Source organism: Orycteropus afer, unplaced genomic scaffold (assembly GCF_000298275.1).
Source record: "Orycteropus afer afer isolate SDZICR_OR568_19922 unplaced genomic scaffold, OryAfe1.0 scaffold00036, whole genome shotgun sequence".
Taxonomy (NCBI): Eukaryota; Metazoa; Chordata; class Mammalia; order Tubulidentata; family Orycteropodidae; genus Orycteropus; species Orycteropus afer.
Genome location: NW_006921623.1, coordinates 12175750 through 12189994, shown reverse-complemented (window position 1 = coordinate 12189994; position 14245 = coordinate 12175750). Strand labels below are relative to the sequence as shown.

The window sequence follows — 14245 nt, the reverse complement described above, 5'->3', positions numbered from 1 at the left end:
GAGATGAAGAAGGTATAAAGAAACATAAACAAGTTACTTGGTATAAATGAAAACTTGTGTGGGTATTTATTTAAACAAATATGTAATTCTGAGATCAGAAGTCTCTAATTACCTCCAAATACAATGATACAGAATTTAACAGAAAGGAATTGTGAAAGTAGAATCCTTATTCCAAGACTGACTGGTGGTTACTTAGAAATTAACCTAATTATCAAATTTCTGTACTCAAATATGGAAATCTTTATCAAATAACTATGGAATAAGTGTACAAATATAAAATCTGGTTATGAGAGTTGGTTGTGTGCCCAAATCCATTTGTTACCAAGTCCTATCTGAAAAGAGTGGAAAAACTATTATTAGTAAAGAATACAGGAACTAAAAGAAGTTGTCATTTCTACTCGGATAAAGTAGAAAATGTGAAATATGTATATAAAGTACTCTGCGTCGTTCCACCCTACAGTTGTCCTGTATAAAATAAGAAAACCCTAAATCCTATTGGAGATAAAAAACTATTTAGGTTGCTTACCTTATGTTAAAGGATCACTGGTGGTACAGTATTTAAGTGCTCATCTGCTAACCAAAAGGTTGGCAGTTTGAACCGACCAGATGCTCTACTGAAGAAAGATCTGGCAGTCTATTCTGTAAAGATTACATCCTTCGAAACTGTGGGGGAGTTCTACTCTGCCCTGCAGTGTTGCTTGAGTCAGAATCAACTCGCCAGTAACAGGTTTGGTTTTGGTTACCTCCTCATAATAGCTTACTTTTTTCCATTTTGTTATTATCTACCTTTCCTTTGTGGGAAAGAAGGGGATGATATTCAAGATAATAAAAATTAACTGGAACATTATCACAATTCCAGACTTTCTGTTGAATTGATGAGTTTTAATAAATGTCTGGGATTGTTTATAACTATTTAAAATAAATCTGACCAGTGCTGCCTTGTATATGTAATAATGTGTAGCTAGCCCTGACATTTATTCTAAGTTTTTCAGTGTTGAAACTATTTCTAAATGTTCATTATTACATGGTGCACAAGTACAAGTGACACTCCATATATTCCACAAATATTCACCTTACTGTACTATTATAAAAACAATACACTAATCTTATTGTAGTAATTAGTAATTTTGGCTTGAACTGAAGATTACGTAGAAGGAACAAGCTTATCCATCACAAGGGACCATCATCTTTATGAGCCAAATCTAGTTCAAACATAAGAAACTTCAGGGTTAATTAATTCTTTGTTTATGCTTATTGCTTTATTGTTCCCTTGAAAGAAAAATGAAAACCAGCTCTCAATTAAAAAAAGAATTGTTCTGAGTTAAAAATCTGAGTTGTAATCTAAACCCAGATATTTCTGTTACCAGGACTGAGACAAAAGGCTAGAAAGTGTTTTGGGCTCCAATTTTACTATTAAAAAATTAAACTATATGTTTTCAACATATCTGGTCTAATTTTTGATCTGTTGGAAATAATTTATCACATTGAACGATTAAGATCCAGGGACAATTATATACTTACAGGCTCTCAATAGAGACTAACCATCAATACAGATAAATTCTGAGTTTACAGAACTGGTAAAATAAGGACTGAGTTTATGAAGATGTAATCTTAACACTTAAATATCAAGGAATTACCTGAAGCACTTCATGTTGGACTGTGGTACATATTAGCAAGATGAAAGTGTGGTCTGGCTCTTTTAGATATTTTACTCCAGTTCTGAGCTTTCTAAGTATGAAATTGGGGATCCCAAAACATGGTCTATAAAAGCAATTGACGAAAATGTGAGAGATTACAGGACTGTATTGCAAAGGATTAGTCATCACTGAGTAATGTATAAGAATGTCCAGATCCTAGAATATATAGGGAAATCATCACTAGTGATAATTTCTTTAAAACCAACTTTGTGGATATAGCCAGTTTATATCAAGGGTACTATTAATATCTATTTCAAATAATTTCCATTTTTGAGGAAGAAAAATGTAAAATTCAAATTTAAACCAGTCTGCATTTCATTATTAATACCCTTCCTGGGTAGAATTTGGCTTTTTTCAGGGAGGGGGAAGTGAGAGATGATTTTATGAATATATAAAATACATGGAAGTAATATGAATGAAATTATCTTGGAGAATAACTGGAATGTAATAGCACCTGAAAACAACAAAATATAATATTGTAACATTAATCATCAAGTTGGGTCTGTTTACGTGTTTTATTAATGAGTACACAGACAGCAAGATACTGACATCAACATGTAAGTAAGTGCTTAGAGTGCAAGAATAGAGCTTCCATCAGTTCCATTTGGTTAGATAGGGAAAGTTTTTAGGAGATACATTTGGCCATGATTTTGTAGAAAACACAGGGTGAAGGCATTCCAAGCTTTTGTTTTAGACAACAGTGAAGAGATCATGTAAAAAGACCATGAGGAGCTCTGGTAGCGTAGTACCTAAAGCACTTGACTGCTAATCAGAAGGCTGGAGGTTCAAAGCCACCAGCCACTCCTCGGAAGGAAGGTTGGGCAATCTACTTCCGTAGTGATACCGCCTCAGTAACCCAAGGAGGGATCACTATGAGTCAGGTCTGACTCGACAGCACATAACAACAACAACAAAGAGACCATCCTTAAGGGTAGTTCTACTCTATACGGTGACTGTAAGTCAAATTAGACTCCTCGGTAGTGGGTTTGGTGGTGGTGGTGGTGGTTTGTATTTTAAGGAGACTATAGGTGCCTGTAGGAGCTCTGGTAGCGTAGTGCCTAAGGCACTTGACTGCTAACCAGAAGGCTGGCGGTTCAAACCCACCAGCCACTCCTCGGAAGGAAGGTTGGGCAATCCTACTTCCGTAGTGATAACTGCCTTGGAAACCCAAGGAGGGGTCGCTATGAGTCGGCCGACTTAACTTGACGGCAAATAACAACAACAACAACATAGGTGCCTGTGTAGTACAGCCAGTGAATTAGCTTGATTACTAACTGAAAGGGTGGTGGTTTGAACTCACCCTGAGGGTCCTTGGAACAAAGTCCTGGTGATCTGCTTCCTAAAGGTCACAGCCTTGAAACCCTGTGGAACAAGTGCTACATACAGATAAGGTCACCATGGGTTGGAACTGATGCAATGGTTAACTAACAACAAGGGGAGTATAATGGCTTTGTTAATTTTAGGACCTACAGATTTGAAAATTTCCAGAAGGTAAATCAAACTATTAGAATTCAAATTCAGACCATGTTTAAGAAAATTCCATTTGATTTTAAATGTCACACAAATTATGTGTATTACACATACAATATTAGTTTCTAAAGTTTTACAGGAATTTTAAATAAGGATTTGTAAAAAACCTTATTTTGCATTAGAAACTAGCCATTACAACAGAGCTATTTTGTATCTGGGAAAGGTGATAGATGCTTAAAGTTTAATGTGTGTATTGTTTTTTCTGGATGTGAGTAGGAAAGTTGGTCCTTTGTACTGAGCATTCCTTTGATGATAACTTAGATAAATGGGAGTTGAAAAGCATGTCACTTCTGTCCTTTTGATCGTTTTCTTAGCAGATGATCCCCCAAATCAACTCATTTTCCTCACTCATAGATAGATATATTTTGCATCTTATGTGCAATAACAGCCAGTTACTGTATCTTTGTAGTCTAATCTGCAGACAATGCTGTATCTGATATGAAAACCTCTGGCTGGGTATCTTGGACTCCTGGCAGAGCTGTTTTATAGAAGTACAGAGGTTCAGAGAAACACTGGTTTGAATAAATATACATTGGCCTGTACTTTTATTGCTTGGGAGACTTCCAATGTTAGTTAATCCCATCCTGGTAATAAAAAACTTCTTGCATGGTCTGAGATTTTTTTTTTTTTCCTGATGAAAAGATTTACTACAGACTTCAAAATAAAAAAAATAATAAAACTTTCAACTAGTAAATGCGGCATCTTCTCATGTCACTTAAAAACAAACAGTATTTTTCAAACGATATTTAAGTTACTTCAGACCATTATATGTATCTTCAAAACAGGTACATCATGGCAGTATCATACTTCGTAGCTTCTAGTTGATGCCAAGTCTACTTGAGAAGGAGAAAGAGTAAAAAGGATATAACTGAAGAGGAAAATCTCATTTCAAAAGAAATTCTTGGGAAATATAAAAGTAGTGTTTAAGATAAGCCACTACCTCTTTACCTATAATGAAGTTACTATAATGCAAATGCCCTTAGCTCTGAAAACCTACAACACAAGATGCTCTTGTCTGAACAGCAATGGCATTGTGATGATTAAGGTAGCTTTTTCTTTGAAAAATTTTGCTGTAGTCATTTGAGTATCGATGGATTCCGGAAGATTCAGATGTAATCTGTACTTCTCAGAGGCCTCGATCAATAAATCATCCTAAGAATAAACCAAGAGGGATTTTAAAAGATGAAAATGGAAAAATAGTCCCTGGTTAAATTTTGTTAGATTACTGTCCCAAGTAATTCATTTCTCTTTCATAAGACGATCCTACTTATTGCTGTGTGGCTTCTAACGAGCAATTTGAGGTTAGTTTTTGTTGAGCAGCAAGCAGCACAAAAAATTACTGGAGACTGGAAAGTGATCATTACCTGTGTAGTGATCAAACACTTAGTAAAACGCACAATCATTTGGAAGGCAAATAATTTCTGACTTTAAGTAAATAAAAAGGAAACGAATGTTGGTTGGGTTATTTTGTTAGCTGCATTTAACAAGGTATCACAAAATACACTTAGAAAAGAATTGCCTTGTTTGCAGTTAGAACTGAAAGGGAGCATACAGAGCCCAGAAATTCTAAGTCTTGAGGACTGAAAAATGAAATTAATTTTTAACTAAACTCAGTGCTGTTGAGTTGATTCAAAGCCTAGAGCTAACACTCCTTGGGTTTCCAAGGCTGTATCTCTAGGGAAGTAGATTGCCCAGTCTTCTCTCCAAGGAGTGGCTGGTGGGTTTGAATCTGACTTCTGGTTAGCAGTCAAATGCCTTAGGCACTACACCACCAGAGCTCCCTTTTTAACGGTAAAGATAAAACTAGGGCTTTGAACCGGTTCATTCTGGTTGGACCCCTTGCAGAGAATTTGCATATCCACCTCAGATATACTGAATTAGAATCAACATTTTAACAAGATCCTTATGATTATTATAATCACCTGAGGATCTTGTTAAACTGTAGGTTCTGATTCAGTATATCTGAGGTGGAAATGCAAATTCTCAGCAGAGGGTCAAACCTATTCCATTCCAAGCCCTGGATAAAATGGAAATTATTTGATCAACAAAGTCTGATCAAGGCAATCTAGAGGCAGAGACTAAACCACAGATGCCTTTATGTAACCCTTTGTTAAAACCTCTGAATGGATTAAGGTGGACCTTAGTAAATCCCTTCATTTGGTCAAAATGACACAATTGAGGAATAAATCTTGAAAAATAGGCATGTCTAAAAAAAACTTCTAGGGTGTAGCACTGACTGAATCAAACCAATAAAATAATCTCAGCCTGGATTAAAGGAATCTGACTTGAAAAAAAATTCTTTTTTCAACTTTTTATTGGGATTTGGGTGAAAGTTAACAGAACACATTGGTTTTCCTGATTTTAAAATTTAAAGCAACCTCAACCAGAAAAAAAACAAATCTGTTGAGCGTCTAAGGATGGCCTATTCCCCAATGCTATCAGATGTGACCCAAGAAGATAATGAAAAAAGGAAAACATTCCCCCAAAATGGATCTGAAGGTCATGGAGAACAAAGAAACCAGGGAGCTAAGTAATTGAGTAACCTTGCCAAGGGACCTAAGCATGAACATTCCCTACTTCCAGAGGCCATAGCAATATCTACCTGCCAGGCTTTCAGAACTGCTGTGTACCAGTAATTGCTACATGCCTCATATTTTTTACTATTTCTTGAGACTATTTATTGTGGTTATCCTCTCCTTGTTCTTCATGTATGGTGATGGGGGCTGGGGAAATAGATTACAGTACTTGTCTTGGTGGTTCAAAGGTCTGTGGCTCAAGAGAAGCAGAATGCAGACCATTAAGGCAACATCCTATATTTTGAAGTTACCTCTGGATTGAAGGTGTTGTCCTTGGGAAAAGAAATATTTGTGACTAACAGAATGGACTGTGATGTATTACAGTGTTGTTCCCAATTACTCTTTCCGACTCTTGTAAGAGGATTATACATCCCTGCCATGTGACTTCCTGTGAGAAGCATATACTTCCCAGGCTTATTTGATGTAGGATGTGGTTATATGACTTCCTACTTTGGCCAATGGAATGTGAGTTGAAGTGATATGTGTTGTGTTCGAGTTTTAGAATCCATTGCATGGTTCAGCCATTTCTGTTGTCCCTCTGCCATGAGAATGGCATATCTGATAGGAACTGCTTCTTTCTGTGGATCTTAAAATACATAAGACTTATGGAACAGAAACGTCCTGTGGCAGACATGTAACCTGAGCAAACTTAGAAGCTTTGGAAGATTTTGGAGTTGCTACTCAAAAGTACTAATGAAAAACAGTTTCTGCTGCTTACAGGCTCCTTGCTCTAGGATTCAGACACTGATTGGGGAATAAAAAATAACTGTCATAAAAATTTAAATTTGGTATATACATATACCTGAGTAGCACAAATGGTTAGTGGTGGTTCAAACCCACTCAGTAGTACCAAGAAAAGCCCAATGTTCTGCTTCCATAAAGATTAAAGCCAAGAAAATCCTATGGAACAGTTCTACTCTATAATACATGGGGTTATCATGAGTCAGAACTGACTCTACAACAATGGGTTTTTTTGTTTGTTTTTTTCTTATTAGAGCATAGTATAGTGAGTGCTGACAAACAACATGTGTTCAACTTACCTCAGACACACTAAGGTCACAGAGAGAGACTGAATGAATACCAGGTAACTCCACTGTCAGTTCAATTATCAGAGGTTTCTCATTCTGATCCTTCACAGTTTTTAATTCATAGGTTGGGGTCTTCATCTCCACCTGGGTCTCAGTACTGCAAATTTCCTCAATCAGACACCCTGCTTTGTCTGAACTTTGGCCGTTTGGCAGTGTAAGCAGAGGAAAGTGATCTGGACTGCTTACAGTACTGTTTCTTATCTGTTCAAGGGTTAGTTCTTTATGAGGAAAAACAAAAAAAAGGGGAGATAAAATTTCAAAATCTATCAGGCTATGAACTATGTATACCTGTATGCAATATTAGCCAAGGTGGCAAAGAAAGCTGCAGCTATATTAGTTTGGGAATTTTTTTTTCTTTTTGTTGTTGAGAATATACACAGCAGAACATATACCAATTCAACAGTTTCTATAATTCAGTGACATTGATTACATTCTGCAAATTATGCAACCATTCTCACTCTGTTTCTCCCCCATTAAAATAAGCACACTGCCCCTTATTTTCCTATCTAATCTTTCCAGTTGCTATTGTTAGTTTGATCCCTATACATAGATCTTAAATGTACTAAAAAAAAAAAAACCCACCAAACTCACTGCCATCGAGTCAGATCCAACTCATAGTGACCCCTCCTTGGGATTCCAAGGTGGTATCTCTACGAAGTAGATTGCCCAAACTTCCTTCCGAGGAGTGGCTGGTGGGTTTGGACCACCAGCCTTCTGGTTAGCAGTCAAATGACTTAGGCACTATGCCACCAGAGCTCCCAAATGTACCATTTAAGCTAAACTACTCTTGGGTTTTAAGAACACTTCAGGGGATATTTTTGGCTTAAAGTTTAAAGATGATCTTAGGGCAAGTTTCAGGGGTTCATCCAGCCTCCATGGCTGCAGAAAATCTGGATCTATGAAAATTTGAAATTCTGTTCTGCATTTCCCCCTTTTAATCATGATTCTTCTATGGAATCTTTGATCAAAATGTTCAGTAATGGTAGCTGTTTTGGTTACCTAGTGCCACTCTGACAAGAATATATCACAAATGGGATAGCTTGAACAAACAGGAGTTTATTCTCTTATAGTTCAGGAGGCTAGAAGTCTGTGTTCCAAGTGTCAGGCTCTAGGGGCTGTGTGAAAGCCCCTTGACCTTGGGCTTCAGTTCTACCTCTTGCTCCCGGCCCACTGAAGCTAGAGGCATCTCTTCACTCAGGCAGCTACTGGCTACAAGCCCAAGGTCAACATATAAAATGGCATAGTCCTGATGTTACCAAACCACATGGCAGGCCATTGACTCAAGTCCATTGAAAGTCCCAAGGTTGGCAGAGCATGGCAGGCTGCTGAACATCAACAGGGTTACATGGAGGGTTCAAGTGTGCCATAAGCTAGAGACCATTCCCAAAGCTGTTTCTTATATACTGAAAGCAGACCACAAATCCAAAGCAGCTACTCAGCTGCTCCAATAGATTCCACCATGGAGTTAATTACCAATCTTAGCATGGGAATAACTACATTCAGCTGCCCAGCCACTCAACCAGGCCCAGCCAAGATGACACACAAATGTAACTACCACAGTAGCCATCCAGTTCTTCTGGTCTCATGGCAAAGGAGGCAGTTGTTCACAGAGGCAATTACTACATATGCCATATTCTCCTCCTATTTCTGACTCTCCTACTTCTGTTACTCCAGACGAGTAGAGACCAACTGTTGTGCCTTGGATGGCCACTTGCAAGCTTTGAAGATCTCAGGAAAAAGGAGGTAGAACAGAAGCACTAAACACTTTATTAGGCCAATTAACCGGGATGTTCCATGAAACCATGACCCTAAACCTCCAATGCAAGGAAACAAATCCCATGAGGTATTTGGTTGTAAATAAGCATGTCAGTAGCATTTTTTTTTAAATATATCACACAACTTTTGCTAATTCAACTTTCTACAGGTGTACAACTTATTGAGAGTAATTATGTTAATCAACTGTGCAATCAATCCTACCCTTAATTAATGTGAATTTTCCACCACCATAAACTGAAACTCAGTACCCCGTAATAGTTTGAGACTCTTAAGTCAAGGGAATCTTAAACCAAAGAATTTGGTTTAAAAGTCTGCAGTATTTTGAAAAAGTTTTAGGATATTCTAACATTTCTGGTATCTAATCTTCATATTTGCCAATCTTAAGTCTTTTATCTTTTAAAAGTGAAACTTCTAATTTGCAAAATGTACACGAGATGCTTTAGTTTAATTTTCCCTTTCCATTTATCAACTTACCCTTCTTCACTTTCTCTTTTAAATCTGTGAAGTCATTCTGGATTCCCATGAGATTCTGTTTCATCTTTTGAATGCTTCCTTTTATTTTAAGTTTTGCAATATGGTAGGAGTGTGAGAGAGTGAATTGGAGTCGCTCCTCAATACATGTCATAGTCATCCGTATCAACTGATCTTTTTTCACTTGGTCCTTTTCTGCTGCCTGGAGAACGTCAGAATGGTAGGCAACATCAATGACTGTGTAAACACCTGTAAGTGTAATTCAGAGGGTGAGAAGGTATGAAATGAAGACAACTTTACCTTGTTTCACTAATGATATTGTCAAGTAAAATATTAAACCATAATCCTGATAAAGATAGAAAGTATAAACTGCATCCCTATATATCTTCAGAGGCAATCATAATGGCGCTATATACAAATATTACAACTAGTCCATTTTTCGGCATTTTTATATGGTTAAAAATAGCTCATACTGATAGCAAAACTAAAAAGTATTCAATTTGCATAAAACCAAAAAAACCAAACTCACTGCCATCAAGTCGAATCTGACTCATAGCAAACCCTCCTTGGGTTTCTGAGGCAGTATTACTACAGAAGTAGATCGCCCAATCTTCTTTTGGAAGAGTGGCTGGTGGGTTTGAACCACCAGCCTTCTGGTTAGCAGTCAAATACCTTAGGCATTATGCCACCAGAGCTCCCAATTTGCATAAAGGGACACCAATTTGTCATTAACGATCTCATTACCAAATAAGATATTTTACTTAGACTATCTTTTACCAAGTAAAACCTGATCCATGCAATACAAATTTTTAAACATGCTTTCTTTCCCGTAATTCTGTGTACCTGATGTCTCAGAAATATCTTCTGGCCTGCCAACACGTATGGGTACAGGGTGAGTCGCTGACTGGGGAGCTGGGATCCTTTTCCACTGACATACGTTAATGAAAAGTGTTTTTTCTCTTGGTTTCTAGAAAACAAATAATTTTGCATATACCAAAAACAGTTCATTTTTAAATATTATCCTAAAGGCAACTCATCACAGCGTTGGAAGGGGAATTTTAGGACCCAAGTAATTTCATGTATTAAAACTTTTTAAATTTATTATTATTTTGGACTGCTTCTAATAAATTCTACTCTTTCTACTTGATTTCTCTAAAGGTGCCATCTTTTCATCAAGAATTCAGTTGCTGTACTAGGAGGGAACTGGGCGGAGGGAGAGGGAAGAGGAATTGATCTAAGCAGTTGTTCCAGGTAACTTTGCTTAATCACCTATCTCACCACTCCTTACTCTCCTAAAAGGAGCTTTGGTAGCACTGTGGTTAAAGCATTAGGCTGCTAACTAAAAAGGTAGGCAGTATGAACCAACCAACCACTCCATGGGTGGAAGATGAAACAATCTACTTTTGTAAAGTTTTACAGCTTTGGAAACCTCCTGAGGGTCGCTATGAGTTGGAATCAATTCCATGGCACTGGGTGGGAGCTCTGGTGGCATAGTGTCTAAGGCATTTGACTGCTAACCAGAAGGCTGGTGGTTCAAACCCACCAGCTACTCCTTGGAAGGAAGGTTGGGCAATCTACATCTGTAGTGGTACTGCCTCGGAAACCCAAGGAGGGGTCACTGTGAGTCAGGTCTGACTCAATGGCAGTGTTTGGTTTTGGTTGGTTGGAAGGAGCCCTGGTGGCACCAGGGGTTAAAGTGCTCAGCTGCTAACCAAAAAATCAGTCCACAGGAGAAAGATGTGGCAGTCTGCTTCCTTAACAATTTTAGCCTTGGAAATCCTATGGCAGCAGTTCAACTCTGTCCTCTACGATTGCTTTGGTTATCCTCCTAAGCCAAATAAGTTAACTTTATTTGAAAAAGCTCCAACCATGTGATTCTCTACTAACTGATTACATTTCTTTTTATTCTAGCAGAAAAAAAATGGTTCTTTTATTTATTTATTTATTTATTTATTGTGATTTGGGTGAAAGTTCACAGAGCAAACTCACTTTCCATACAGCAGCTCACATACACTTTATCTCAGACTACAATTTACCACAATACAACAGCTCCCCTCCCACTTCCTCCCAGTTACCTCTTCCCTGTGTCCTTCCCTCTCATGCACTCCTACCCACCCCCAGCTGTCTCCCTATGCATACACATTTGATCTCTCCAAGGAATGTATTTATCTATTGTACATATTCAGCTCATATACCTGTCTTTTGTTTGGCTGGAAGCCACAGGAGTGTGTTCAAATCCAGACCTGAAAGGCAGCTAGGGGCCATAGTCTCAGTGGTTCCATCAGGCTCTATCAGACCAGCAAACCTGGTCTTTTTTTTTTTTTTTAAATGATTTTGAGTTTTGTTCCACATTGTTCTCCCACTCTATCCAGGATCTCCTACATAGATCCCTCTCTGAGTGGTTGACAGTGGTAGCTGGGCACCATCTAGTTTTTCTGGTCTCATAGTCATATGGGTTGTGGAACACTTGATGTACCAGTCACTTGGACTAATTGTTTCCATGAATCTTTGGTTTTCTTCATTCTTCTTTGCTCTGGATGAGGAGAGACCCATCACTGCATCTAGAGGGCCATTTGAAAGCTTTTAAGATCCCAGTCGCTACTTGCCAAAGTAGGATGTGGAACAATGTTTTTGTGTAGTATATTATGCCAGTTGAGCTTGATGTCCCTTGTGACTATGGTCCTGAACCCACAGGTCCAACTATTCGCTCCCTCCAGGTAGCTGGCTGTGGCCAAGAAGTGACCACAATCTTGTCCCTTGTCAGCTCTACTATATACCTAGGAATTCTTATAGAACATACAAATACACTTGTAGAAACATTATCTGCCAATCCTATACATGGTCTTGGGCACACTCCCTCCTGCATGGACATACCTAATAGTTCAGTCTATCCACCTATATATCTGCTTATATATCAATGTTTGCCTTCAATGACAATCCAGTACTGTATGTGCAAAAGGGTTCAGCTTTGCTGTCTGTACCTCCCACATACCTCTCTCTGTTTTCCTCTTCCTCAATCCCTTGTCTCTACCTGTCTAACAGTGTTCCCCCCCCCACCTCCCCTCCCACCCCTGGTAACCAACAAAGAAAATTTCCTTCCATACATAAACTTTTCCTTGACTTTTTACAATAATGGACTAATATAATATTTGTCCTTCTGTGACTGACCTATTTCATTCAGCATAATGTCCTCCAGGTTCACAAAAATGGTTCATTTTTGAGATCACTAAAATATATTAAATATGACTTTCCCACATTTACTCCTTCAACATAATCTTCCATACTACTTTTCATTTTCTATCTAAAATGACAAGTTTTCCTGTGTTAAAATAGCTAGAGCTAAGAGTAAGCTAATCTTTGGTTATTCTGAGAGCATTTCATCCATGACCTCCCCATCCCTGGGTCCAACTATACACACCAGGATCCTAGTCTGTAGACAGAACTGTGGTTCTGGGGTGGCAAAGAGCTGTTTCCCCTCTTTCAGCTGCTGTTGAATGAAATTCTCATAGCGCTCAGGGTCACTTTCAGCCAGATCATCCAGGAGGTTCCAGAATTGAGTAACTTGGGTGAGAAGACCCTTTGAAGATTCTTCCATGATTGATAATGGTGAATGGGCCTCTTAAACCTATGAAAAGACAAGACTAAAAGGAGGGAAAAAATCTGTGTGGCTATTGATTCATTTCTTCTTTCGGAGGAGGAGGAACTGGTAAGGAAGTCCTTTAGTGAAATCTTAACACTGTGACTCAAAGATTGTGGATCAGCAACATTGTACCTTTTCTTTATTCTCCAATTATCTAACACACCTTCCTAAATTCTCAAGTTGTCCTCTCAAATCAGGCCTTACCACTCCCTAAAACCTCAAGTACATACAAGGCTGAGCAATCATTTTCAGCCTAGTGCCTAGTGGTTTTCTTGTTCCAATAACCCAGTATTGGTTGATTGAGGCCTCCCTAGTCTTGCAATGTGTGTGGGGTGAGGTTCACATGAAATTTCATTTCCTCAAGTCATACTATAATTTAATAGTTAAAAGCATAGCCTTTGGAATTAGAATACCTACCTTCTAATCTTAATTCTATGAGTAACTATGTGGCCTTGAGCAGTTAATTGATGTATGTGCCTCAGTTTATTTTCCTGAAAACTATAACACCTTTCATAAAGGGTTATTGTGAGGATTAAGTAAGTTAATATAAACAAAGAGATTGGAATGCTTCATAAACACTACATGAGAGTAATAATATCCTCTCTATATCTTGGGTAAGGAGCTCTGGTGGTGTAGTGGTTAAGGCATTTGGCTGCTAACCAAAAGTTGCGTGGTTTGAACCCACCAGCTGCCCTGCAGAACAAAGATGAGGTAGTCTGCTTCCATAAAGATTTACAGCCTTGGAAATGCAATGGAGGTCGCTATGATTCAGCATCAACTGGATGGCAGTGAGTTTGGTTTTGATTTTGATATTTTGGGGTTACCTACCCCACCCCCTCAACCGCCCCGCTCCCACTGGAGTGATGTTCCACACTCTCCAATGAATAAGGAAAAGGGGAGGTTGGTATTATTCCAATACTGTGCTATATTAAGGTTAGACTAAATAGGAAATTTAAGTAACTGACAATAATTGCAAAGATTCATGAACCCACCACCTCTTCTCTCGGTTTCCAGACAAACCGCGACGCCAGTTACCAGGGTAACGACTGGGTGCAACGTTTAATTGGGTCCGGACAGCTTCACGCAGAAGTTCTTTTTACATGCATCTCCGAAATTTCCCTTCTCCCGTGCTGGACTTCCTTTTCAGCTGGGCCCGACCCACTTCTTTTCCAGGAACGTGCCTGCCTCCCATCGGCACTGGTTTATCTCTGGAGCGTCTTGGAAACCCTCTCTGTGGGAGACTTTGGGTCTCCAGTTGTTGGGAAGAATTTGTCAGGAGCACGACTTCCGGCGTGAAAGGGAAGCCGCCTCCTTTTTCTCTTAGATCGCCTCCTCCCCTTACCCCCGCCACGCGAGGCTGCGGCGCACGGTATGGGTGTGTTTGTGTGTATTTGTGTGGGGAGGGCGTTTGGAGGGAACGTTACCAAAAACTCCGAGGCCGCAGAGGGGCAGGGATCTGGGTGACAA

General features: G+C 38.8%; 1 protein-coding gene across 1 annotated transcript; it reads right to left on the bottom strand.

The window, feature by feature from the left end:
• Positions 1–4220: 4220 nt before the first annotated feature.
• On the bottom strand, positions 4221–12733 carry PIH1D2 (PIH1 domain containing 2). The gene is made up of 5 exons (XM_007936547.2): positions 12557–12733; positions 9982–10105; positions 9142–9387; positions 6844–7109; positions 4221–4379 (listed from the first exon to the last, which is right to left on the bottom strand). The coding sequence occupies exons 1-5, from the start codon at positions 12731–12733 to the stop codon at positions 4221–4223; spliced, it is 972 nt and encodes a 323-aa protein (XP_007934738.2).
• Positions 12734–14245: the final 1512 nt, after the last annotated feature.

Bases quoted from the DNA above. Each gene is read 5' to 3' on its own strand.
- PIH1D2 (XM_007936547.2), bottom strand. From the start codon at position 12,733: ATGGAAGAATCTTCAAAGGGTCTTCTCACCCAAGTTACTCAATTCTGG. The intron at 9,388-9,981 runs GTACACAGAATT...TTACACTTACAG, and splicing joins AGATATTTCTGAGACATCAG to GTGTTTACACAGTCATTGAT. The intron at 4,380-6,843 runs GTAAGTTGAACA...GTTTATTCTTAG, and splicing joins GTGACCTTAGTGTGTCTGAG to GATGATTTATTGATCGAGGC.